The following is a 27,347-nucleotide window of genomic DNA, read 5'->3' as shown; positions in this document are numbered from 1 at the left end:
TTTTAGTGAATCCATTTGGTATTTGTGGACCAGATTTTGAAATTTACAAGCAAAATTATGAATAAAATGGTGATAAACAAGTGGTCAACAAAACAGAGTAAATTGTTCCTATTTTTATTACTGTTAATCTGAGGGTTTTCCTGAGTCTTAATTTTTTTAGGCATTTTTTTACTCTATTAAACTTCTTAGAGTAAATAAAGTAACTTTCCCCTGAGAGAAATAAAATGAGGAATTTAGTGTGTGGTGAAGATTGCTCTGACCTTGACAGGATGTCCAGTTTCCCTGGTGAGGAGGACAGTGGCTCTGAGGAGATTAGGAAGTCTAATGACACTTGTAATCTTTGTTATAAAATGAAACTTTCTAAAACCTAAATACATCTTTTACTTTTAAAGTAACAAGTTCTTACTGATGGTTGGAAATGCATATTGACTCAAATTAACATAATGCTTTGGGTGTGAGGTTTTGAACGATTTAGTTTTACTAGCATTAACATTCTAAAACAGTTCCTTTATTTGGAATGGGGAGTTTGTTTTTACTACTCAAGTTTTCTACTGTTTGCTCCCATTGCTCAATGCTATTAGTTGCCATTAAATAGCAGCAGCTTCTCGTGGGCTGTGAACCTTCCAGTATCCCAAGATCATGGGATCAGGACTGCTGATTTGTGAGCTGCAGTAAAACTATGTCATATGAAAAGAACCAGACCCAGGGCCAAAGATAACAATGCTATGTAGCTGCACTGGGCCAGTGAGGATTTTGTTTTACAAGATGTGTCCGTGTTTGGTCAGTAAAGCCAGAGCGGAAGGTGAATGAAAGAACATTACCTTAAAGGCATTAAAGAGCACGCCAAAGGGAAGCGGGGTTTTGCACAGGCATTCCAGATGATAGGAGTGTCAGAAGGACAGGACTGACGCAGAGCCAGCCAGCCACAGCCTCGCTTCCCCATCTACAAAGCCAGGACACAGCCCTCAGGTGCCACTCGAGAGCATCCTACTGTAAACGTCCCTCCCTCCCTCCCTCCTTCTCTCCTTCCCACCTTCTCTCCTTCCCTCCCTCTTTTCCTCCCTCCCTCAGACTCTCATTTCCTCCCTTATTCTGAAAGTCCTGGCCAACTCTGGTTTAAAAACTGCAAATGACTGATAACCCATGAAGTAAGGTTACTATGAGGTCAAGGCTAACCTGGGCTACATAGTGAGTAGCTTTCCAACATAGGCTACAAAGCAAAACCCTGTCTCAGAGCAAAGGGCGGCGAGATGGCTCAGTAGGTAAAGGTGCTGCTGTCGAGGTTGCTGACCTGGTTGAAGGAGAAAACTGACTCTGGCTAATTGTCCTCTGACCTCCATGGGCACACGGAAGCACCTTTGTGCCCACACACTTGTACACGTAAATAAGCCAAATGTGATCAAGTCAACACAAACCCACACACATGTACATATAAATAAATAAAATGGCATCAAATCAACACAAACCCAAACACAGAGATATCAAATCAAAGTGTGTAAATGGTTTTTGAAACCATATATCAAATTGTATATTGTGTATGTCAGGGGCATAGTTTACAGAAATAAGTAAGACTGGGAAAGTCCTGTGTCTGGTTCATGGAGCTTTATGTGGGCACAGAGACGCCTGTGAGGGGGGGGTCCCTGAGCCGCATACTCCTAGTGACCGCAGCACCTTCATGACTGACTTTCTCCTTCTCTAAAGTGTGCTAAGACCGAAGCACCTTCATGACTGACTTTCTCCTTCTCTAAAGCGTGCTAAGACTTTCAGAAGGGTGGGTGCTATGCATGTGCTTCCACCAGCCTCCCGGAAGTAGACATCTTCACCATGGCCAAACAGATGACAGCTTGAACTGGGCAATTGGAACAGTAAATTAAAAAAAAAAAAAAGATACTGTTTGAATAAAGCCCACCAAATCAATGTACACTGATTATACACTGAGTTAGAGATTATTATTCCATTCATTTGAGGAAGACCAGAACATATGTGGGGTCTAAGAGACTTACACTTTTTTAGTTACTCTCAAATGCCTGTAGCTTGCAGAACTGACTTCTGCCAGGTTCCCATTAAAGAGAGAGCTGAGAGCTTCTGAAGGCAAACGAATGGTCTGACCCTTTTTCAGGAGTAGGTGAATCGGGGGAGAAGAAAGGGAGGGAGGGAGGGAGGGAGGGAGGGGGAGGGAGGGAGGGAGGGTGGGAGGGAGGGAGGGAGGGAGGGAAAGGAGGAGGGTTGCAAACGAGAAAGCATAATCAAACCACAACTCCCATTTAAAGTTTGCTGTACACCCTTAACATATGTGTATGCCACTTACTAACTATATAGGTATATGCTTGTTTTGAAAATGTTAGCCCTAATTCTTATGAAATGGTTTTGAGTTGAAAAGTACCTGGCATAGAATAGAGAACAAATGGCCAATGTCTCCAAAGGTCATATTAAATAAAAGCATCTATTAGGAACATAAACAGGATGAGGCGGGTCCTGAAATCATTCATCCAAAATGAACTACTGTGCTATACTAATGGCAGTCAGTGTGTGCAAGTGAAAAAGCACATTTAAGTGACATCCGATGCTGCCTCTAATGACCACTTAATTGGCCCATTGAAATTTGATTGGCTTTCAGGTTTCCTACTGAAGAAACTAAAGAATTGATGCCATTATCAAGCACAGTCAGCTTGCTCACCCTTGTCTGTATGTGCCCACAAAACTCAGACCTGGAGTATAATGTGGAAATTTTGCACTCCTCAGTCTCTCTTAAGGGATTGAAAGGACAATGGGAGGCAGGTGTCTTACCACTGAAAGGCTGTTTTCTATGGGGAATTGACCAAGCATGACATCCGGGAAAGGGCAGTGCCAAGTAGAACTTCACCATAATGTGGTGAGTAGTCCCAGTTAAACACAAGGGATTATGCAGACATACATGAGCACATGCTGGGGAACCTTCTAGAATCCTGCTTCTAGGGGAGCTCTCAACACACTTAACTTTTCTTACCTCCAGGAGAGATGTAGAAACAGTTGAGTTGAGCTTCATGTATCACCTTGCCCTTGAACTTCCCCTCTGATTCCTCAGAGAGGTGACTGGAAAGCGGCTGGTATGGAGGGGTGGACGGCTGAACGAAGGCTCGAATCATTGTGACTTCCAGTTGGGTGCTAACAACTAATTTCACAACTAAACAATTATCCCACTTGTAATTTTCTCTTGTACTCTTTAAAAACTCAGAACCTATTTCTATGGCCACCTTTGAGGGCTGTAAAAGCTCATGTGACCCTAACGCTCTGCTGTGAATTCAGGCTGTTACTTCCAGGTTAGAATTCTGAAAGCACACCTCCTTTCTTGGCTCTTTGCTGTTGCGTTCAGACCTGTGCAGAGACAAGCCCTTCCCCAGTGGAGCCCTTGAATGGGAATGTGAAGCAAATGGCTTCTGTCAGCCTGTCAGCTCATCACCTCCTGAAGGCCTGATGAGTCCTGGTCTTTGTATGTCACCACGAGCTGTCTGGCACAGCCTCTTGTGTGGAAGGGTGATAGGCCTGGTGAGGGTGGAGGCCTGGGCCCACGACACGGAGAACTTGAGCTGGAATGTGCACTTCCATGGATTCACGATGCGATGCCGCTGAGCTACAAAACTATTTTAAGGAGAAGAAAGCACAGGGCCAGTCCTCTATCTTGGTGCTCCTTTTAGTAGTCAGGAATTCTGGGAAATTTGTGTTTTATCTTCCCTTCCCCTTGCCTATTTAAACCTGTGTTCAAGCTAAATACTAACCGGGTAAAGAGAGTCATTTCAAATGATCCTATTTGAATGTTAAAAAACCATGTTACCTCCTAAATAAATCTCCATGAAGTACTAAATAATGACAAACCCAGTATTTCCTTCATTCTGCTTTAACATTGGAGGGTTTTCTGTTGTTTTTCTGCCCAAAACCTGTGTGTCAGCATCTTGTGGTAATGAAGATGTCAGAGGCCTTTGTTCGTGCCAACAGTTTCCTTGGCATCCTGCCCTTATCCAACTGTAGTTCTGTATGTCACATGTCACACAGGAGGAGGGATGGCCCCTGGAGTGCTTGTTAGTATGGTCTACTGGTAAGACACCATTGCCACCTTCTCTGCCACTGGGTTTTAGTTTCTGGTTGCCCTGTGAGTTCCTGACTTACCATTTTGGAAAACTTAGTCTCCAAAAAAGGAAAGATTTCACTGTAGTCAAACCGTTCAAACAGTCCATAGCACCTATTGTAACTGAGACAAAGAAGTCAGACTCATGGAGCTGAGTGTTAGTGATCTGAGTAGATTCCTCATGGACTGAGTGCTAGTGAGCCGTGGAGATTCTAGTGATCTGTGTAGATTCCTCATGGTACTGAGTGTTAGTGATCCGTGGAGATTCTAGCGATCCATGTAGATTCCTCATGGTACTGAGTGCTAGCGATCTGTGTAGATTCCTCACGGGCTGAGTGCTAGTGATCCAGCCTGACCTTACAAAAATAAAAGGACAGATGTCTAGGGATTCTGAGTGGGGAGTGACTTCTGGTAGATGGGAAGTAACCTTAAATCCCAGTTTCCGGAAACACATTTAATCTTGATGCACAGGTCTTATTTTGATGAGAAAGTAATCACAGCACACTGACTGGAGGATACCAGTGTTCTCATATTTCCTAGAGTTGCCATAGCGCTGCAGACGGATATGTGTGTGTTTCTATCTCAGATTGTAACATGGTTGAAAAAACCTGGGGCTTCATCTCCCTTTGCCCCTTCCATATGTAGGTGTCTGAGGTAAAGGTTCTGCATACATGGACTGGAAAGAGGACTCAAGGATAAGAGCATTTTCTGTTTTTCCAGAGGACCAGATGTGGTTCCCATTACCCACATCTGGAAACTCAGCTACCTGCAATTCCAGTTCCAACGAATCTGACACCCTTTCTGGCCCATACACACACACACACACACACACACACACACACACACACAGCAATAAATCTTTTTTTTAATATTCTGCATATACTTGATCAGTACGAAAATGAAGTTTCAAGTCTCAGTGATGACTTTTGGCAAGTTGGTGATCTGGATTCATAAAGCCTCTTATTGATACCTGCTTAAAATAGCATTAAAAAGACATTTCCTGGGGCTGGAGAGATGGCTCAGAGGTTAAGAGCACTGGCTGTTCTTCCAGAGGTCCTGGAGTTCAATTCCCAGCAACCACACAACCATTCATTATGAGATCTGGTGCCCTCTTCTGGTGTGCAGATATACATGGAAGCAGAATGTTGTATGCATAATAAATAAATAAAATCTTTAAAAAAAAAAAAAGACATTTCCTGTGCCTTTGGAAATTTATATCAGTGGTGTCCTGACACAGAAAGTTCCCATCTGGGCACTGGTGAGATGAATGAGCAGAAAAGGGTGTTCTTAGACTACCATAATTATCTTCATACAAAATAATTAAATACTTTGAAAGTTTAAATTTTTTGTTTGCCTTTCAAATACTTTTTGCTAACTTTTATTGCTCTATCATAATATTACTGCTGTTTTCAGAAGTTGTGGAGGGTTGGTTTTTTGGGGGGGTGGTGTTTCGAGACTTGTTTCTCTGTGGCTTTGGAGGCTGTCCTGGAACTAGCTCTTGTAGACCAGGCTGGTCAATGAAGTTAGTTCATGTATTATTTATATGACTATTTGCATATAAGACCAGGACCTCAACTAGATATTTACAAGTGTATCCTGTGATTGTTTTAGCCTTTAGAAGTTATGGAGCTAGATATATGCTAAATTTAATAGACAACTTACTTAAAAAATTATTAAATGAATCAATCACAACTATAGTACATTTCTGTTCGTTGCTAAATGGTCACACAATAGTCATGCCTAACCTTCCAACATTTGTAAACTTCCTGTATGGACATTTTTAGATGAAATTTATTTTTAAAAATATATTTTTTCTAGTTCTCAACCCTAATAACTCACTGCCAATTTTTCAGTTAACATATCCTTTGGAGACGGAGAGGGAAGGAGGTTTCTAGGCATAAATTGAGCATCAGGTTTCTGAATATTTAAAAATAAAGATGAAATGTGTTTGTGAAATGTGCAAATGGCATATAGAAACAATGAAATCGCAAAGCCAAGAAGTTTAGAAATCCTGATCTCATTTTCAGTCTGTAGCCACTTGTGTAAGAAGCATTTACCAACTGCCTGTTGAGCTAGAGACCGCACTTCCCAAGGAAGCAGACTGCAGTGTGCACAGACTCATCAACACTTCTGGCATAGATGCTTTTCTTTTTGACATGTAACTCCAATGACTGCGTTCATTTATTTAATCATTAATTGAATGAATTCCTTTCATAATTAATTATTATATATTTTCCTCTCAGACAAAAAGGGAATTTCTTTCACTGTGTGACTTTGAAGATGCTTATGACTTGTTTGATGTGTTTTTTCCCCAGTGTCCATTTATGGAATTTGGTTTTATGATAAGGAAGAGTGCCAAAGAATTGCAAAACTGATGAAAAAGTAAGTAGTAAAAGGCCAAGTGTTTCCGAGTACCCGGTGCTTTGACTCATATTTCTAAGTGTGTGAAGCAACACTAACTTTACCAGGAATTGTTTCTCAGCCGTCATCTTCAACATGATCTGAAAACACTGGACACTGCTTACCAGATGAAAAAGGAGTAAGAAGCGGCTTGCTGTGCTTTCTCTAGATCCACAGTCTGAATAACGTGCCTTGTTGTTCTGCCTCACGTGCAGTGAGTGGTTCAGTTCCATGGGGAGGTTTTCTTTGGTATTTTCTTCATTTGTAAATAAGTAGTATTTTCTCTGGATGTGTCCATCAGTTTAAAAAAAAAAAAAATGCGGAGTCATTCTGAAAGGCTACCCCTGAGCCTGGGAAAGTCACAATCCTTTTAGTTTAGCTATCAGTGCACAATCTCTCTCTCTCTCTCTCTCTCTCTCTCTCTCTCTCTCTCTCTCTCTCTCTCTCTCTCTCTTTATCTCTTTCTCACATGCTAGTTCTGAACTGCTTCTACATTGCTATCTGACTTTCCTACTCTTAGCTTCCCTGGTTTGCACCAAAAGGAGGTCCAGGTGAGATTGGTGGACTGCCCAGTTATGGATTTGGATGCTCAGTTTTGCTGCTGTTCATGCAAATGGCCAAGAGCCTCAGAATGAAGTGAGTTTATGAAGCTGGGTCTCTGCCTAGGCTAACTGAACCCCATATGGATGAGATGCTCTGTCTGCAAGAGCCAGTATTCAGTTCTAAATCCAGGGCCACTGAGATGAAACAGTGACACCCCCTCCCCAGGAAATGGAAACCAGGGAACACATTTTTATAAATAAAATTGACTCCTGAAATCTCACTTGTGAAAGCTAATTTTAGACAACCAGCTCAAGTCACAGATGGTGATTAAGTGTGTTCAAACTGGTATTTACCACCATAACAACTAGTTCCTTAAACATTTCATGTTGTACATTGTTCAAGGGATAATAATAGCAGGATCTCATATGGATTAAAAAATACCCTGTCCCTCAGCCAAGAGGTCATGGTAAAGTTGGTGGCATTCTGCGGTGACTGCCTAATAGCTCAGGCAGGAAAATGAGTGATTATTACTAGCAGTGAGCAGTTGATTTGTGTGGATTCAGATCCCTCTAGTTAGAATTAAGTCTCTCGTGACTTCACCAATCTTACTTTACCATTAACTTCATGGCTTTTACAAAAGAATTAGAACTGAAAGTTAAAGCAAACAAAGAAGTATTTCCTGATGTTTCCCTGCAGCATCTAAGACCATGTGGTCAGTGTTAGGATGCGACCTTTGTGGTACCTCCAAATTGCCAGAAAACTGCAAGATCTGAGGTTGTCCAGTCCACCTTGCCGGTCATCCCTGTTGAATGTTTGTCTTTGTAAGGTTTCCTCCATGTTCCTCAACAGTTCTGCCACTACAATGTAAAAGCAGCTGTGACTGATGTGTCCAACAATGAGCAGTCTATGTTTATTTTTCTCTTTACAAAAACAGGTGGGGCGGGTTGTCACCCACAGTCATAGCTTGCTGGCTCCTACCCTGGATTTGCATATGTGGCCAATTAGCTCAAGACCTCATCTCTCATTTTCTGTTTCAAATGCCTGAGCATCTTTCTAAGATGGCTCTAATGGGATGGAAACACTTGGGAGATGACTGGAGCAATAGCATTGGTTTTGACTTTAGTTTCCTGATACTCATTTCCCTTGTTTTTCTAGCCTCACTCAGTGCGAACAGTTGAAAGCCTGTCATGGATCTGGAGCAGAATCCTCCCCAGGGACCCTGAGTTCAGGAGAGGGCAGAGAAGTAGATATCTTACAGATGCTCACTAAGGCCAAAGATGAGTACACCAAGGTGAGTCTCTGTTCTTCCTTCTGATCATACTTACCCACAGTGACAAGATTGTCTCTGAGAAAGACTCAAGGCTCTTCAAAGTCCAGCTGGGGGAAATCAAGGTCTGCTTGCTTGTAGTAGGCTATAGACTGTTTTCTACAGGAAATTAAAAGATAGCCTAAGAAATCAACACCCTTCGTACAAACAAATCGTATTTAGTTAGAGGACTTACTACATTTACAGTGGTAACATGTAAATAAATCATGTCTTCAGTTGTGGGGCAGGCCTGTAATCCCAGAATTTAGAAACTGAAGCAGGAGGCTGGTGCGTTTCAGACCATCCTGGATTAAGTAGTAAGACTTATCTCAAAAACACAAAGCATGAGCCCCAACAACACAGCTCAGTGGGTAAGGGCACCTGCCACCAAGCCTCATGACCTGAGTTTGATCCTTGGAACCCATATGGTGGAAGGACAGAACCGACTTTCACAAGTTGTCCTCTTCTGACCTTCACATATGTGCTGTGGTACCCCTCCCCAATGAATAAATAAAAGGTAATAAAAATTGTAAGCCAAAACAAAAAGCATAAAAGTAGACTTGAACAAACCTAAGTATATGCCCTGTTCTTAGCTAAAGACTAAGAAGACTGAATGTAAAGTTGTCAGTTCTCCTTTAGTCTATAAGTCCGAGGTTATTTCTAAATAAATACTGCTGTTTTCTTTTCTTCTCCTTTTCCAGGAACAGACAAGCTGATTTTAAGGGGAAGATGGGCTTTAGAGTGTTGGGGAATGGGGGTTGGGGAGGGGCACTGTAAAAACAAGCCCAGTGTGGACTCAAGATGACAACCCTAATCACAGGGAAATGCTAATCAAAGTTACAGCGAGACCCCATTTCATTCCAGGTAGAATGTGCAAGCTCTAAAAGGCAAAAGAGGGGCTGGAGAGATGGTTCAGAGATTAAAAGCACTTGTTGGTCTCACAGAGGCCATAGGTTTGGTTCCCAGCACTCACAACCATCCATAACCCCAGTTCCAGGAGATCCGATGCCCTCTTTTGACTTCTATGAGCACCAGGCACACACATGGTGCATACACATAAAATAAAAATACTTTTTAAAAAGTCAAAAGATAATGAAGTGTTGGTGTAGCTGTGGAGCAAAGTGAATCTAGGTATATAGTATTGCTAGCAATCTGTGAAGAACATAGTACCAAAGTCCCGCCCCCCCCCAAAAAAAAACCTACCAAAAAATGGAACCACCAGAAGACCTACTAGTCCCACTTCTGGGCACACAACTAAAGAGTATGAAACCATAATGTCCAAGAGATATCCATACTTCCATGTTCATTGCAGCACCATTTATAACAGCCAAGACATGGATCAGTTAAATATGTGCTAACAGATTGATGGATAAATAAAATCACACACACACACACACACACACACTATATTCAATTTTCAAAAAGGAAAAAAGCAGTCTTGCCATCTGTGATCACATGGATAAAACACAAAAAGATGACAAATACCACATAACATCACTTCCATGAGGAATCTGGAAAAGCAGAACTCACAAGGGCAGAGACCGGTGGCTCTTAAAGGCTAGGGTACAGGCTATGGTGTGCTGGATACGACACCATAGAGGAGGGGAAATCCAAAGGGGCCACTGCACACTGCAGTGACCACAGCTGATAACAGCATATGCAAATGGTGCTGAGAGTAGATTTTTAAGTGTTCTCATCACAAAAATGCTATGTATGTAAGGTAATACGTATATTAATTAGCTTGATTTAGCATTCCACAATGTATATATAGGTATCAAAACATCATATTATATGCCTTAATTTATACAAATTTAACTTTATAATTCAATTTAAAAAATTAATTAAAAAATAAGGCTGAATTCCCCACCAAATTCCAGAGACAGACGGGATCTCAGAAGTTTTCATTTAATCCTTATCAAGAGACATGAAATTCTTTCATAACATCTCCACTATGTCTACTTAAACATGTCCAAAAATGGAGATACACTTCACAAGAAGAATTCTGAGGGGAAAATCCTGTGTTCTTTATTACTTTGTCCATTTCCCACTTTTTCATGCCAGGCCCATTTCACTGATGGCCTGTACGTTATCTGTCTGTCTAATGTGTCTATGTCTATGTCTATGAGTATATGAGAGGCGACAGCACAGACGGGAGAAGGTGTCTGTAACTACCGATGCTAATGGGAGAATCAGCTACATCTAGCTGGGGAGGCAGGACTGGAGATGGACCTGGAGTCTGATCTTGTTTGGGTGGGTGGGGAAAAGGAGGAGAAACAGGAAGGCGCTTCTAGGAAGTAGATGTCAGTTTCAAATGCTTACAGAATACCACGAAGACCATGTTATGGAAAGCGCAAAGAGTCCAAGAGTTCACATAACAATATTGTAGACAGAATGTCACCAGTGTGAGGCCTATGAGATGGCTGGTGAGAAAAAGGGGCCTGGAACCTGAATTTAATTCCTGGATTGTCAAAGACCTGTTTGTTCCTGGAACCCACAGCCTATGTGACAGAAAGAGGGAACTGACTCCTGAAAACTGCCCTCTGATCTCCACGTGTGAACTGTGGCTTGTTTGTGATTGTACACATGCATCTGAACACACACACACACACACACACACACACACACACGCGTGCACACACATGCACATACGCTCTATTATCAGTGTCTGAGTACTCTCCAAGGAAAGACAGTAATAGCTTTGTTTTGGTTGAATTTGGTCCACGCTTTCTCTCCCACTCATCACCATTATCCACAGTCATTATACAAGATTGCATGTCCAGCACTCAGTCCCCATTTGCCCTGCAATCAGGAACTTCTTCAAAGGGCTCTGACACTTTTTAGGGCTGTCAATCATTTATGAGTCTTTTCAGGGAGCCAGGAGCTTGCAGTTTTGTTTCCATAGTTAAGAAACAAAACGAACTAATTTTGATGTCTCCACTTACTACTTAAGATGCAACTTTAACTTAGATTTTCATCTCTTATATCAAGGTTTGTAATTTCTCATTTATTGTATCTGTAATGGATGAAAAATTATAAGGCCAATATTCCTACTAATAATAAGACCACTGAATTAAGTTTCTAATTTGTTGTTCTTTTCACCCTTAAAGTATAATCTACCGAGACTTTTCAGCTCAAACATTTTGGCTTGAAGTCATGATTTTCTTAATGATGTCATAATGTAAAACTCAGTTACATTTTCTTAATTTTCCGTACCCATTTTCCAAATTCTAAATTATTTTTTCTTTATTTTACTTTGCCCATTTCTCTAGAGAGTGTCAATCTTTTTTTTTAAAGAGTGTTAATCTTTTATATTTCAATTTTTGGGGGACACCTAGTTTTTAGGTGTGAATATTTCTTCTCAGCTGTTACATTTCATGTTGTTTGTTTGTTTTGGTTTGGGAGACAGGGTTTCTTTGTCTAACAGCTCTGGCTGTTCTCCAACTCACTTTGTAGATCAGGCTGGCCTAGAACTCAGAGACATTACTTGTCTCTGTCTCCGGAGTGCTGGGGTTAAAGGCATGTGTCACTACTGGCCAGCTTTTTGTTTTGTTTTGTTGTTTTTATATTTTTTTAAAATTTGCAAATGTTAATTTTTTTATATAGTTGAAATTAATTGGTTTTGAGTTTTAAGGCATAGTTAAGAATTCTTTTTTCCTAGATTGCAAAGTAGGTTTTCTTTTGGAACCTGAATTTTCTAACACATTTGAGATTTATCCTGGGATGTGGCTTGAGGCACAGTTTGGATTCTGTACTTTTCTAAATGGTACCAGTTGCCTCAACACTGTTTACTTAAGAACCCATTCATATAACTGATCTGAAACAGTTCTTTATCATATCATAAACTTGACCTATAATTGCATCTAAATCCAGCTTTCGCTATCCTGTTGGCCTGTCTGGTTACTATGTATGAATACCAACAATCTATAGCATCCTGCATAAACATGACCCATACTTGCATCTAAATCTGGCTTCTGCTATCCTGTTGGCCTGTCTGGTTACTATGTATGAATACCAATAATCTACAGTACCCTGCATGTTCACATCCAATTTTAACAACCCAGAGTACCCTTAATTTTCATAACCATTTTTTTAGCATCAAGTAAAGCCTGCTTCATGGCTCTCTACTCTACCTCTGGCCAATATTGCTTGTTTTTACAGTGCCCCTCCCCAACCCCCATTCCCCAACACTCTAAAGCCCATCTTCCCCTTAAAATCAGCTTCTCTGTTCCTGGAAAAGGAGAAGAAAAGAAAACAGCAGTATTTATTTAGAAATAACCTCGGACTTATAGACTAAAGGAGAACTGACAACTTTACATTCAGTCTTCTTAGTCTTTAGCTAAGAACAGGGCATACACTTAGGTTTGTTCAAGTCTACTTTTATGCTTTTTGTTTTGGCTTACAATTTTTATTACCTTTTATTTATTCATTGGGGAGGGGTACCACAGCACATATGTGAAGGTCAGAAGAGGACAACTTGTGAAAGTCGGTTCTGTCCTTCCACCATATGGGTTCCAAGGATCAAACTCAGGTCATGAGGCTTGGTGGCAGGTGCCCTTACCCACTGAGCTGTGTTGTTGGGGCTCATGCTTTGTGTTTTTGAGATAAGTCTTACTACTTAATCCAGGATGGTCTGAAACCTGTCTAAAAAAGAAAAGGGAAAAAAATATCTAAGGAGTGATGTATAATAGGAGGCAAAGCTACCTCAAAGCATAGGAAAGGTGGGGGAATGTCAGTTTTCTTTGTTTAAAAGAAAATCATTCTGTAGAATTAACACCACCTCCTTGTAAGTGGCAACAGGGGCTAACAACTCCTCTAGCCATCACTTTATAAGTCAGGGTCTTATGTGTTTTTGCCTTGCCTTGCCTTACCTTGCCTTGCCTTGCCTTGTCTGCCCTGCTGTAAGGAAGACAGCAGTCAACCCATGCAGTGACACTACCCATTACTGTCACTCACTTGATATGAACACAAAAATAACATTTTATGACTGAAAAGCAATTCCACACACTATTCAGTACTAATGCCTAATGGCCAAAGAATTGACAGAACTCTTGGAAAATACAGTTAGACTTTTGTGTGGTTGATCTAAAAGACAGGTGCACACAGTGACAACCAACCCAAAGCCCATGTGCTAGAATAAGAGAATATGCCCCAGTAGCTGGAAAACCCCTTGAGAACTTTGGGGTTGCAGAGATGAGATGGTGCCTGTCACTCGTGCCTTGTCAGATGTGGTGACTGTTTTCAGGCATGAGGCATTAGCTGGGCAGCTGAAGCAAATGCTCCAAAAGAGTCTGCAGCCTGGAAGGTCCTGTTGTATTGTTTTCTTTGATGTTTTAACAAAATAAATCACAGCATTATTGTCAGGCGCTTTTGTTATGAATCCTACTGTTAGCAATTGCATGGTTGGTTAGATTAACAGGTGATAATGAGTCAGTATTTGAAATGATGAGGCTTGCTTCGTCTGTTTATGAAATTCTAATTTGTTGTAAGTGGCTCAGAACACTTCATTTAAATTATCCTGTTTATGCAAGAAGTCATCTATTAATAAAAATGGTGTTAGCAATTTTTAAATCAGTGGTTTGAGACAGCATTACTTTTTAGTTTGTGGGCCAAATTTGGGTTAAATATTTTTAGCAGCTCCCAGTACTCTACTCTATATTATTTCTGTGATTGTTTACCATTGAAACTTATTAGATTGGTTGTTTTAAACGGTTTCTTCTTAAGTAAATGCATACATAGCCTTCCAAGTATCCAAGAGCATGTGGGTCCTTGGGGCTAGCTGATGTTAGGTAGTAATATTTTAGGGTACTGAGTTACACACACAAAAAAATAAGTTTGTAGTTGACTTCTACCCAAATGCAGTTCCTATCAGAAAAGTAGAAGAGATTATCCTTCATGCATAAAAACTTATTTTAAAAATAGCCAATTTTTAAAATTGCTTGCTTATCTACCAATTAGATAAGCAAGAAGGGGTATAAAAACACTCAAGCTTCTTTTATTTCCATCAAAAACGAAGTATCTGTGTTTTTTCCATTCCAGTGTAAAACCTGTTCTGAGCCAAAACAGATAACCAGTTCTTCCGCCATTTGTGACAACCCTAAGCTTATCAAACCTGTCCCGGTGAGACCCAGTAGTAGCCACAGGCTACAAGAACCCCCGCCCAACAAGGTATGCGTCTTCTGCCTTTTTGTTTTGTTTTTAAAAGAAAAAACATATTTTTCAGGTTTTGGAATTAAAATGTAATTACAATGTCTCCCCCTTTCCTCCCGCCAACCCTTCCCTTGTAAATTCCCTTTGCCTTCTCTCAAATTAATGACCTCCATTTCTTTAATTCCTAGATATTACATATCCCTAACTATATTAATACAACCTGTTCAGTCCAGGTTATTTGTCATATATATGTGTACAGTGTTACTCGTATGTACATGTTTCTAGTGCTGACCATTTGGTATTGGATAGGCAGTTAGTGTGCTCTTTGGTGGGGGAGACAGTGTCTCCAACTCTCAGCTTTCCTTAACTGACTGGAGTTCTTTGTCTAGGAGTGAGGCCGCATGAGGTCGCCCCTTTCAGGTCAGCTTGCCTTCGGTTGGTGTCATGCCACGCTATTCACAATAGCTAGGAAATAGAAACATCCTAAATGTCCTTCAGCTCATGGGTGGGTATGAAAATGTGGTGCACATATGCAATGGAATACTGTCCAGCTGTAAAGAGAACTGAAATCATGAAAATTTGAAGTAAATGTGTAAACCTAGAAAAGATAATATTGAAGTGAGGTAACTCAGACTCAGAAAGACAAATGTCGTATGTTCTCTCTCATCTGAGGCTCCTGGCTCCAGATCTCCCAATCTGAGTATATAACCTGGAGTAATTACAGAAACCGGGGGATTTTTATCTGTGGCCTCTCTGGGATTCTCAAAGAGCTTGACCCACGTACTGCAGGAGAAGGCCTGGCATTGCTGAGGGACACGGAAGATCAGTGGAGAAAGGCAGGGTCTTGTTGCTCTGTGCATGAACTAACTATGCAGCACCGGTGCCCTTCCTCGGGGACTGTTGGATTTACCACATGATGGGCTCGTGGCTCGTGAGCTGAGACCCCTTAGAAGATCGTATATTGTTAAAACAGCAGGTGTCAGGCAAGGCAGAAGCATAAACCTCTGGGTCCGTATTCTTCTGGGATAGGTGGCTTCTCAGGCCACTGGCGGAGCAGTCACCATGGCAGCACAATAAAATGTAACATTTCTGAGCACCACCCTATACTAAGCCTATACTATGCCAGGCACTGGGTGTGCAGCATGGAGTCCCTGCTGTGGATTAGCTTTGGGCCAGAGAGTAGTCAAAGCCCCACAGACCTGGGGCGGTATGTGTGTTGTGTGCTATTCAGAACAGTACAGCAGAGACAAAATTTGCTAATTAGCAAGGCCCATTGTTGATTGTAAGGGAACATGTCTGTTCCTTCATCAGAGTTATTATTCCTAAGTAAAGAGGTGGCTTTCAAGGAATTAGTTTAAATCAGTTCTGAAAGTGAGCATGAGCCAAAGACATAAAATGACTTGACTAATGAAAGTCTTGTTTTGAATTTTTCAAAAAAAGAAATGTTTTCTAAGTTATTTTAGCTTTTCGTATTTTCCATGAGAATCTATTTCATTTCAGTAGATAAACCAAGACACATTGACGTTAGAATGGAGCTTATGTTTTCAAGCAGAAGGTGGGGAAAGAGGGCTGGCTCAGGGGCAAGGAGGGCAGGAGTGGTGTAGTGGCCAGGCCACGGCATCATATACACCTGGTCTTTGCATGCTAGATTAAAATACTTATTTCTTTCTAGCCTTAGCTCTCTACAATGCCGTGAAAGCTGCCAGGAACCTGGAGCTCTTACATCCTGCTTATTTCTAGTACATTCTAGTTGTTCTCAGCAACCCTAGATGGGCCCTGGCTATAGAGATGGGTTACCATGAAGTACCGGCCATTTTATACTATAGAGTGTAGTTTTGTCCCCTAATCTGTGAGCTGCAGACCCCTCAAGGATTACATTCAAATATCAAATGACCAGATACTGTGGTCTAACAAAAGCCTTGGGGACAGAGAGGGGAGAATGCTGTAAAGATATTAGACATTTCAGAGGTATCGAACTTTTCGAGTTAATAAATTTCACCTCGGTCATTGATCCTTTGTAAACAGAGGAAACCAACAGTTAGCTGAGTTATGCTTCACAGCCTCTCCCTCCCATAACCAAACTATGTGAACCTATTTTTGGATATCTTTTTCCACCCCCAGACCTCGGACCCTGAGCCCCAACACTTATCTTTGACAGCTCTATTTGGGAAACAAGACAAAGCTCCATGTCATGAAACTCTGAAACCCTCTGGGACATTCACCCACCACCATCACCACCACCACCACCACCACCAACAGCAAGAGCAGCTTCCCATTCATCAAGGAGTTGCATGCCCCCTGTCCTATGACAATCCCAGAAGGCTCTCACTCCCCGTGGAGAAGCAACTATGTCCAGCCATTCAGAAACTCATGGTCGGGAGCACGGGGCTGCACCCGCTGCCACAGCACCCTCAACAGTGGCCCTGTGAAAGTGGCAGCCCCAGTCATGCAAGGGGAGTTCTCCCTGGTCCTGTCCACCTGGGGTCACCCTGGAACGGTGGGACTGCACACTGTGCACAGAGCACTTGCAGAAGCCACAAGCTGCTAGAGCAACTTCAAGGTGCTTCTGGGGCAGCACATAAGTTTAAGCCCTGTGCACCTGCCAGCCCAGCTGTGGCCACTCAGCTGGCTCCGTGCCAAAGCGTGGCTCACTCACAGCTGGTGTATTTCAGTGGCCCCCTTCCTCCTCCCACACCAGGACATCAGACTCTCAGGAAGGAGCAGTGTGCACTGCCAGCACAAGCGCTGTCCCTCTCCAGCCACCAGGAGAGCAGCCCCAGTGTGCTTCCTACTCAGGAGCTGCTGAGAAAGCTCCAGGTAGTACATCAGGGGCAGCAGCTGCAGGCGGCCCCACGGCCAGCCTTAGCAGCCAGGTTCCCCGTGTCAGCCCATGGCTCGGGGACAGAAAAGCCCTTGGAAGCCTGGGCCAACAAGACAGCCAGCATGGAGAAACAAGCTCCTCTTCCTCAGGTAAATATATACTGGGAGATGGCTGCTATCGTAATGCAGTGGGATTGGCTCTGCTACCGGGAACCTGTGTCACGTGGGTTTCCACTTAGACCAGCCACCCAAACCCCCCCCCCCAGTGTGTCTCTTTGTCTTTCACCTTGCCTTTCTGCCTAGAAAGAGAAGCTCCTGTCTGCTTACAGTCTGATGTCCTCTGCCAGTTAGAGGTGGTTTGTAAAGTTAAATCTTTACCATGTCCTAAGGCCCGAAGACCAGCCCAGATGTGGAAAAACAACTAGTCTTTGACTCTGAAGACCCATGGCAGTTTTGGGATGGAAACATCTGGCAGATTCTTGGCTTTCATCCTATGGTTGATTATTGCTTGTTCGTTGGCTCCACGTATGACTTTGAGTGCTTCCTACATGTTAGTAGCCACTTTACACAGTTGTGGAGAAAGCAGACTCTGCATCTCGCAGCCAACAACCCTGTAGGTTCCTAAAGTAAACAGACACGGCAGTAAAGATGCTGCTGTTTTTATTGCCTTCTAGGTGATCAGTATTGTGAAAATCCATCAGACACAAGTGTACCACCCACAAACTGCCAGAGCAGGGAACGGAGTGTCAGTTCTAGAAATAACGGATCTTTCTTGAAGGATAGGTGTCTGTACCCATCAGCAACTGGGTCGTCAGAAGCCAGGGATAGATAGATAGATAGATAGATAGATAGATAGATAGATAGATAGATAGATAGATAGATTATATATATATATATATATATATATATATATATATATGTTGGTCTTTTTGACATGTTTTATCACATAGTAGCTCCTCAGAAATTGTTCACATTTTTAAAACAAAGGCCCAGGGCACAAACCTTGATGTTTAGGTGTGTGGACCAAGTCAAGGTGTTTGTTTTTATTAAATCACAACTGCAGGTGCTTCCTGTTGCAAACAGAGGCTTTGTCCTCACTCTCACTGCAGTGCAGAGTACTGGCCCCTTACTAAATGTCTGCTTTCATTTGTCTTTGATGGTTTAGAATAAGAAAATCAGGGCTAATAATCAGACTCAGATCTCTGCATATACAATTCTCTTTGTTTTTAGTTCTCACAAATGTCAGGAACCAAATAAGGAACGTGTACCCATCAGCCCACGTGTGCTCCCCCATGATGCTGTGACTCCTCCCTTTGGGAGCATCAGCTCTCAACTCCTCTCTTTGGGCTGGCAAATAGGGAAAGCTAAACGAAACAAGATCCTGTCTCCCTGTAGGCCACTTTCTGCCCCCAAAGATGCCAAGGGAGTGATGATAAAATTACAGCCATGCCTAAATTGCTGTTTCTCAGCTTCCTTCTCATGAGTGCTGGAACACTCTGAGGCTGAGAAGTAAGGTACCTTCATCATCTGAGTTAGAGACACATGGTAGCTGTAGGAGTCAGTCAGACCCGGTTCAGAATGTCACTTGCATAATTGGGAAAGCCATTGAAAACTTGGTTTTAGACCTGCCAGTCAAGGGAATTAGACTTGGCAGACAGATAGTGATGGTGCTCCAGGATCCTGTGTCCATTCCTTGTTCTTCATCCCATTATCTGCCCATCATCCTCATGGTCACCCTGTCCCCACCCCCACACCAGCCAGGAGAAGCAGGAGGCATGCTTGTAGATAAACAAAGAAGGACCAGAGGGGGCAAATCTACAAATAACTGCTCCTCCTAGTCACAGGAGAGGTGTCTCCTTGAAGAGCCAGGGCTGGGAGCTGTGTGAGCATCTGACGAGCATATCCTGCCACTCCCACCAGTGACAGGACCTCAGGGCAGGGCAGTGGACAGCTAGTGCTGAGTAATCCAGCAATCCTAAATGCATGTTGCCTGAAAACTAAACTCACCAGCGGTCTAGCTTCATACACAGAGGTCATGGCATCACAGATGGTTCCAGAGCTGTGTAGTACCCCCACCCCCAAGAGTGGAACAGGAACAGACCTGTCAGCCGTTCCCACCCACTGAGCCGGGGTGATTCCCACTGAGCCCCTCTACCACCATTGTGAACAGGGCCTTGAATCTCTGGAGCTCTGTCGTGGGTTGTTTCCTTACCCTGCCTTGTGTGCGTGTCTTTGCTGTGAGCAGATCACCTCATCTCAGTGTGTCCCTGCTCCAGTGGCTTCTCTGCTGATGCCCCCTGTGGTTTTCACACAGTTCACCTGTGCCCCACTGAGGGAGACTGATAATGGGCTCATGCCCCTAGGAGGCCAAGAACTTGCTGCTGCCTCCTCCAGCCTTCTTCTGCCCCTGCAGAACTGGGAATCCTCCACCATGGCCAGCAGGCCCCTCACCAGGCTGCAGCTCCAGGAAGCACTGCTGAACCTCATCCAGGTAAGACTGTCGACCTACTGGTGGGCACCATGGCAGACTATATTTGCTGATGCCTTCTTTGGATGCCATAAGAGTAACCCCCACCTCCAATAGCTTCTAAATACAATTAACTGTGTGATATTTAGAATACTACTATGGCCTGAGATATCTCAGGCCTTCAAGAGATTTGTGCCAGCTGCAGGAAAGGGAGTGTGTGATGGTTGGCTAGTCAAGGCACTCCGGGAGCTCACTGTTGGGAGCAGTCACAGAGCCAGCCATCTTGGGCAAGCTACAGTTGTAGGCCGCACCGGCTGTGACTGCTATGAACATAGTTCAGCTATGGTTTTGAAACCTACTGTTCAGGAGAGGGTGGAATGATAGGGCGCCTTGTCAGCCCTGCCTTGAGTGTCTCGGCTATACTGTGGTAGTAGCGCCTACCGTACAGTGTGCCATGCACTGTTTAATAATTCATTCAGTGCCTATAGGAAAACCTATTAATATGAGCCAATGAAATCAGGTAAAGGGGCTTGCCACCAAGCCTGATGCCCCAGTCTTCTGACCACGTGTGTGTTGTGGCATATCCATACCTACACACACATCTACACACACATACACACACACACACACACACACACACACACACACACACACACACACACACACACGTATAAAAACAATTAGAGCCTTGTATTTGTCTGATTCTACAGGGAAATTGAGGCTTGTGTTGGTCTGGTGTTACACTGAGCCTGGTTGCAGTGTTCATGTCTCCTGTTGTGTGGACCATGTAGATTAATGTGTCAAGACTAGAGCACCATGTATCTGAGCACACTCCCAAGTGAGTGACAAGCCCTGGAAAGGGTAGTGCTTGAAACCACACAGAAGCAGACACCTCCACTAACGTGTTCAGGAATCTTCTTGAAAGTGTTTGTAGCACTCTGTTCCTCCCCGGACCCAGCAGCAGGAGAGCAGGCCAGCCTCTGTGGTTGTCTGGTTCTTCTGCCGATGTCTAGTCCCTATTAGTGAAAACATTTCTAAGATAAAGTTGTCTTAGAGAGAATGAAAAGGATGGGACTGACAGCAAACATCTGAATGGCAGTCCAGGATGTGGAGCCTTCCTGTTTTAATTATGTCACTAATCTTAAATATATGCACCATGATAGAAATATAGCCCACCTGCTCCCAATGAGTTTGTGAGAATTTAAAACAAATATCTGCACATTTATTTACCAGAACAATGAAGAAAAAACTAAACCTAAGTTTAGATTTTTAAAGATGCTTGCTTTTTATGGCTCATTCCAATTCTCATCACATTACCCTAAGGGTATATGTTGTGACTTAGATGGTTCACACTTCTACGTGTTGTGGATTTCATCTTCCTGATATATTTGCTAAAAGTCACTTGGGCATCTTTGTAGGAAAAGCAGAAATAACATCTCTTTCTTCGTGGCGTGAGAATGGCGCTAACTGTGGTATGGGGAGGGAGTAAATCAGGAAGGTGAAATGTAGTGACTACAGAAACTGTTGGATTTGAGTGGGAGGGGAATGCCTCTAGCATTAATCAAGAGAACTACTGCTTAGACCCAGAGTTCTCTCCCCTCCTTAGTGAGACAGAGGCTCAGAGACTACCTATCTACCACTGTACATTTGCCAAAACCAGAGACTTCCCACAGGTCATGGGAACAACCATGCTGCCTTTGTGAAGGTACCAATAAGCCAATCTGTGGGTAAAATCCCTGTGAATGCCCCCAACAGTGCAGACATTGTGGGCAACCTGGAGGATTTTTAGGAAGGACCAGCCAACTCCTAGGCTGTTGCCAAGGGACTGTGACTCATACCTTCTGGCCCATCCGGCACACAGCACAGCTGGCTTCCGCGTGGCGGGGTTGCTATCTGTGTCGGGTGCTATGAGCACATGGTCTTCACATACAGACTGTTAAATCCAGCAGCTCTGTCCCAACCTTGCCTCCAGCCCCTTTACGTCCACACACACCGGCCAACCCTGCTGTCAGCACAGACAGCAAAGTTAAGGCACTGAACCCAAGGTCAGCTCAGTCCAGGCAGGAAGCCTTGACTTCTGCTACTCAAGTGACGGTCCCCTGGGCCTGTTGGCTTTGTTTTCCAGAATGATGACAGCTTCTTAAGCATAATCTATGAAGCCTATCTCTTCAGTGTGACACAAGCAGCCATGAGAAAAGCCACTTAACCAACTACGTGAGAACAAAGACTGAGAATTGATTTTCCAGGTCCTTCCTGTGAACTGTGTGACCAAACACATTCCTGCCTTTTTAACAAAGTATAATAATACAAAGTAAAGTGGTTTTGTACTGTCCAATATCTTGGGGTTTTGTTGTTGTTCTTGTTCTTGTTTTTGAAGAATCAAATTCTCCTGCATACTAATTGAGTGGGTAGATGGTTTGCGTTCAGGTCATATAAAATTAAATTTTTCCTACATTTATAAGGCCATTTTAAGAATTGGGCTCTTCATAGGAGGGGATGTTCTCAGAGCTGTTTATTAATAGCTCAAGCTAAAGAGAGCAATTTCCTAGTGTTGGGCTCTGTGCGCCATGGTGCTTGATAACCACCAGGGGGCAATGTTACCCCACAAGTTACCTACTAAAGGTTTCCTGAGCTCTTGGAAGCAATGGTGATTGTTAACAAAGTCAGACTTTCATTTGTAAAGCTCCATTTGGCATGTTTGATCTGAGCCTCTGGGGAGAGAATCTTTCTGAAGGTATATCTAGCCAGTTTCTATCTAGAAGGTGTCAACAGTGGCCCAAGACTTGCAGCAACACTCACATTCCCTAATTCAGGTTACTTCTTGGGACACACACACAGTAGGACCAGCCTGGTCTTGCTTTCAACAGACACTCACATTTAGAAAATATGCTGAAGGGGAGGTAGCATGAGACTAGGTAGTGGCTATTCAGGGGCAGAAGTTCAAAGATTCTCCAGGCCCTGCAGCAGTCCTGTTGCTGGGCCATGTGCAAAGAGACCTGGAGCATAAACCTAGAGGGAGGCAGAAGAGCCTTGCAGTCCCCAAAGGGCACACATGGAAATTGACCCTGCTGCGTGCGGATGCGCAAAGAATAAAGCTTCATGATTTTAGCGTCTTAGTAATTCCTGAATCATAAAAGGGTCTTTGGCCTAGAGCTTTCTAGAAGAATCTTATTCTTTTTAAGGAGAATTTAAAATGGAGGCCCAGGTGGGATGGGATTTCCTTACAGCTTTGGGCTCTGCCCATCCATCGCAGCAGCAGGAGGAGCACCACCTGACCTGTATGAGGACAGGTGTGCTTTCCCCTGAGGCAGAACGGAGGGCTGAAGAGGAACTGAGCTCTGCTCGTCCGTCCTCACTGTGCCCTGTGCCTTGCCCTGCATCTACTGTATCAGCCTCTGGAAGGGATGTCTCCCATACCACCCAACTCTGCTATGAGCCCATATAAGTCTCTCAAATATTCAACAGTAATTATACACATCTCTGTAGTCTTACAAGGAGAATGAAGCAAGAGAGACATCCATGGTTCTATGGTCCTAAATCAGTAAAAACAGCATCACGCTGGTAACATGTCTATTAAAATTGGAGCAATATTAGATTGGCAATGTACCTCCCTGATAGGGCACTTGCCTATATAAGGTTCTGGGTCAAATGCCTAGCACTTAAAAAATGTTATTTAGCCAGTGACCAGTTTTTTAAAATGTGGTTTGGTGATAAATAAAATAAAATAGTGGAAGACATTTAAAAGCTCTCTAACTGCATGTTTAAAGATGCATCTGTAGCCAGGGCAAGATGAATTCCATTCTTAACGTTTCTCATATGTTTGTTTCAATGAATAGCTTTATTTCATAAAATAGTTTCCCTTTCTTCACATGAATAAGCAAAACTGTAGCAGTAGCAGCAGCAGCTGCCGCCCAACAGAGCAAGGCAGGATGGGAGGTCAGAGGACATGCAGCCTTTTTAGGCCAATGCTACAGTGATCTGTTTTGACAGAATGGCAGGTTCTCCATTGTCCACTGTAGTAAACAACAAGTCGATTCCTTTAGACCAAAGATGCCACCTGCAGGACAGTCAGGATGGGTGCTTACCTCCTTACCTCAGCAGGTGAGGGTTGCCTTCTACAGAGCTTTGAGGACACATGGACACAGGAGGGATCAGAAGGGTTTTCTAGGCACCCAGGACTGAACTTCCTATGTGAATTAGCATTTCCTCTTCCCATGATCCTCCTGAACTCACATTCAGCTTCCATTTCAAGATCTCTGCCCCAGCAGCAGTTTAGCCTGGAATTTCAGGTAGAGCCTGGAGTACTGTGCCTAAAGGCAGCTTCATCCAGGGTGGTGAGTGTCACCTTGCAGAGCCAAGGGAATCAGGTGGATGGGAGTAGAAGGTGGAGCATGAGTGGAGTCTCCTGGCCCTGCCTTCAGCCCTTGGACAAGTCTCTTTATGAGACACCTTATTATGAATTGAGAGACCTCACAGAGTCCAGAAGACTAAACTGTTATGGTCCAGGACTGCCTGCCAGCCATTGGGAATGAGCCACAGCTTCTGGGGTGGGAGGCTTCCAGCCAGTGCCCTGACAGTATATGCCTGAGGGCCACCTTGCTATGCACCCCCTACTTTATGGATGCAGTGGAAGCAGCCATGCCCCTTCTTTATGAAGGAATTCATGGGCTGCCACAGTGATGTCACTGTAATCCTGTGCCTGCCCCTGACTTGCAGGTAAAGTTCTATGTTAAGTTCCCATCGTTGTGACAACAACCCTGTGATGAATCCGCTCAATGAATAAATGTTTTACTTTGGTACAGATCCCAAGGATTTTTAGTGTGTGGTCGGCTGGCTTTATTAATGTGGGATCTGTTTATGTGAGGCAGAAAGCCATGGTGGAACAAAGCTGTTTGTCTTGTGGCAGCCAGGAAGCAAAGAGGAAGAAAAAGGAGGTCTGTGCTGGTTGGATTTATGTCAACTTGACACAAACTGGAGTCATTGGAGAAGAGGAAACCTCAATTGAGAAAATGTCTCCGTAAGATAGGGTTATAGGCAAACCTGTAGAGCATTTTCTTATTAGTGATTGATGGAGGAGAGCCCAGCCCATTGTGGGTGGTGCCATCTCTGGGCTGGTGGTTCTGGGTTCTGTAAGGAAGCAGGCTGAGTAAGCCATGGGGAACAAGCCAGTTAGTAGCACCCCCCATGGCCTCTGCATCAGATCCGGCCCCATATTCTTGCCCTGCTTGAGTTGCTGTCTTGTCTTTCTTCAGTGATGAACTATATGATATGGAAATGTACGCCAATTAAACTGGTTCCTCCCAACTTGCTTGTGGTCATGGTGTTTCATCATAGCAATAGTAACCTTAACTGGAACAGGGTCCCAGCATTCCCTTCAAGGGTCTGCTTCCAAAGGCCTCGCTTCCTTCACACTGTCCACTACCTCCCAGTAACATCACATATTGGGGACCAAAGCCTTTAATACATAGGTCTTTGGGGGACATTTCAAATCAAAACCACAGCAAGCAGCTGTAGGTCAGAGAAGGCAGATGTAGGTCCCAAACATTCTGAAGACAGGCCACCCCATCTCCCCACTTAAACTAGACAAGATGGCCACTGCAGTGGGAGAGAACCTGTGTTTGCATCTTCAAGAACTGTCTAGCATGACAGCCAGCCCTACTGCTACTTAGCCACTTGCAACCGGCTGTTTCCAGCCCTTTCAAAAGCCAGGCCTATATGTAGCTCCAGACAAGACATACCATCACCCATAAAGCTCAAGGGACATGTGGAAGAGAGGGTAGAAGTATGTAAGGGCCAAAAAATAGAGTAAAAGGCAACAAAATGCCACTATTTGGATTGATGACAATTGCGGTCATTCAGTCACAGCTGTAGGTACCCATACTGGCCCACACAAGACTTCCCTATCAACAAGTCAAAGAGGGGAGCTCACAAGGACCTCCGCTTTACCTCTGAAATACCAGCTGTGATTGGTAGACTGGGAGAGGGATACCACATTAGTTATTTTTAGATGTGTACCCATTGCTGAGCCCACCGGATTCTAACAGGTAGTTCCAGATCCATGGGCACATCACTGACATCCCAGATGGCCCTGGGATGTCAGTGAGTCACAAAGCAAAACAAATAAACCGGAACACAGATTAGAGGCGGGGGGGGGGGGAATGTTGACAGGGATGATAAGAATTGTCTAAAAACAAATTTAATTCATAAAAAGAAAAATACAGCACACAAAGTACAGACAATACAGCATTAAAAAAGAGAGAAAGGCCCAGGGCAAAGCTGGAGTTCCCTAAAGGCATAAGTTGTTGGTGTCATTCTGCTTTCAGGCCCTGTTTCCTCTTGAGCAAGGTTGGTACAAATGGGAAACAGAACATCTCTCCTCAAGAAACCCCAGCACTGAGCGTCTAAGCATGCCCTGTTCTCTCTCATAGGTGTTAAAGAGAAACCACCAGTTTCGTATGGCAGGCCACTTCCCTGAGCCCCGAATGTGGTGCTAAGGATGGCTAGCGTACATAAGAAATGAGCACTCGGCCCCAGGTCCTGTTGTCTTCAGCCATGAGCCAGCCGGAGTGCAGAGAAGACAAGCCTGACAGGAGTGCTAGGGTGACCCCAGAATGGGGTCTGCAGGCCATGAGGACAAACCTGCTGCTCATTCCTACTTGCAGCAAAGAACCCGTTCCCCCTTCAAATAACGTCTGCTTCATCTAGACATGGCCTCTTTCCCTGTTTTCGGAGGAGTCGGTTTGCTTCCCAGCTTTGGAGGATTGAGTCATTGTTAAGGTTAATTTGTCATTTGCAGCCAGCTGGTTGTAGCCATGCTTTGTCATGTGACATTGGCTGGCTGCACATATTGGTAAGCCTCTCTCCAGTGCAGTGGGGAGTACTTGACTTGCAGATTGCAAATGCTTGGCACCCCAACCCTCTTACAATTAGGGAGCTAGAGGGGCGGTTACAGACTCTCGGTGTGTTTAACCCAACCTTGCTTATCCAGACAGATTTTCACCAAATTTAGTTCTGAGTAATGTCTTCCAACAGCTTAGGGCTCCAAGAAAAGTACACAAATAAAAACCGTGTGTGCAGACTGTGGTCTTAAACACCAACAGGGAGGGGAAAGCACATCGCTGTAGGTAATGAATGGTCTCCAAGGGCCAGGAAGGCAGCATGGCGGGGCAGGGCGTGTGCTGAGCTAGCTCTGAATGCAGCTGAGTCCCGGAGCTACTGGAGATAGAAATGAATGGAACTCAATGCCTGGCAACTTGACTAGGGACATGGCAGAGCGGAAGTAAGGGGTGTTCTAAATAGGCAAGAGAAGGGGTTGTGAGCCAATCTGACAGTTTTCCTCAGAAGTGTGAGGACCAAGGGCACAGTCCTAATTATTCGTGAAGAAGCCAAAGTGGATCTCCCCTCTATGCTCCCACCCCCGCTCCCATACAGGGAGAGTCGGGTAACACTGGAGGTAATGAGAGCCCAGCTTTACAGACACTGAGCAACACAAATCCAGGCCTTCTCTGTGGCCTGCCTAGCGACTGTGTACACCTACCAGCCACCCAACAGGTCCAGTTCCT

The 27,347-nt window shown here is 43.8% G+C and overlaps 1 protein-coding gene across 5 annotated transcripts in view; it reads left to right on the top strand.

The window, feature by feature from the left end:
- Dcp1b (decapping mRNA 1B) overlaps window positions 1-22,122 on the top strand; it is a 39,079-nt gene extending 16,957 nt beyond the window's left edge. For all 5 annotated transcript variants that reach the window (XM_035448924.1, XM_027429269.2, XM_027429270.2 and 2 more), the window contains 6 exons: window positions 6,418-6,484; window positions 8,201-8,336; window positions 14,388-14,516; window positions 16,620-17,468; window positions 19,633-19,809; window positions 21,911-22,122. In XM_035448924.1, the coding sequence (XP_035304815.1) occupies window positions 6,418-6,484; window positions 8,201-8,336; window positions 14,388-14,516; window positions 16,620-17,468; window positions 19,633-19,809; window positions 21,911-21,991 (1,439 nt within the window). In that variant the 3' untranslated portion in view covers window positions 21,992-22,122. The remainder of the gene's footprint in view (window positions 1-6,417; window positions 6,485-8,200; window positions 8,337-14,387; window positions 14,517-16,619; window positions 17,469-19,632; window positions 19,810-21,910) is intronic.
- Window positions 22,123-27,347: the final 5,225 nt, after the last annotated feature.

This window comes from Cricetulus griseus, chromosome 8 (genome assembly GCF_003668045.3).
Source record: "Cricetulus griseus strain 17A/GY chromosome 8, alternate assembly CriGri-PICRH-1.0, whole genome shotgun sequence".
Classification (NCBI taxonomy): Eukaryota; Metazoa; Chordata; class Mammalia; order Rodentia; family Cricetidae; genus Cricetulus; species Cricetulus griseus.
Note: the sequence above shows the minus strand (reverse complement) of the source record. Positions and strands in the feature narration are given on the sequence as shown.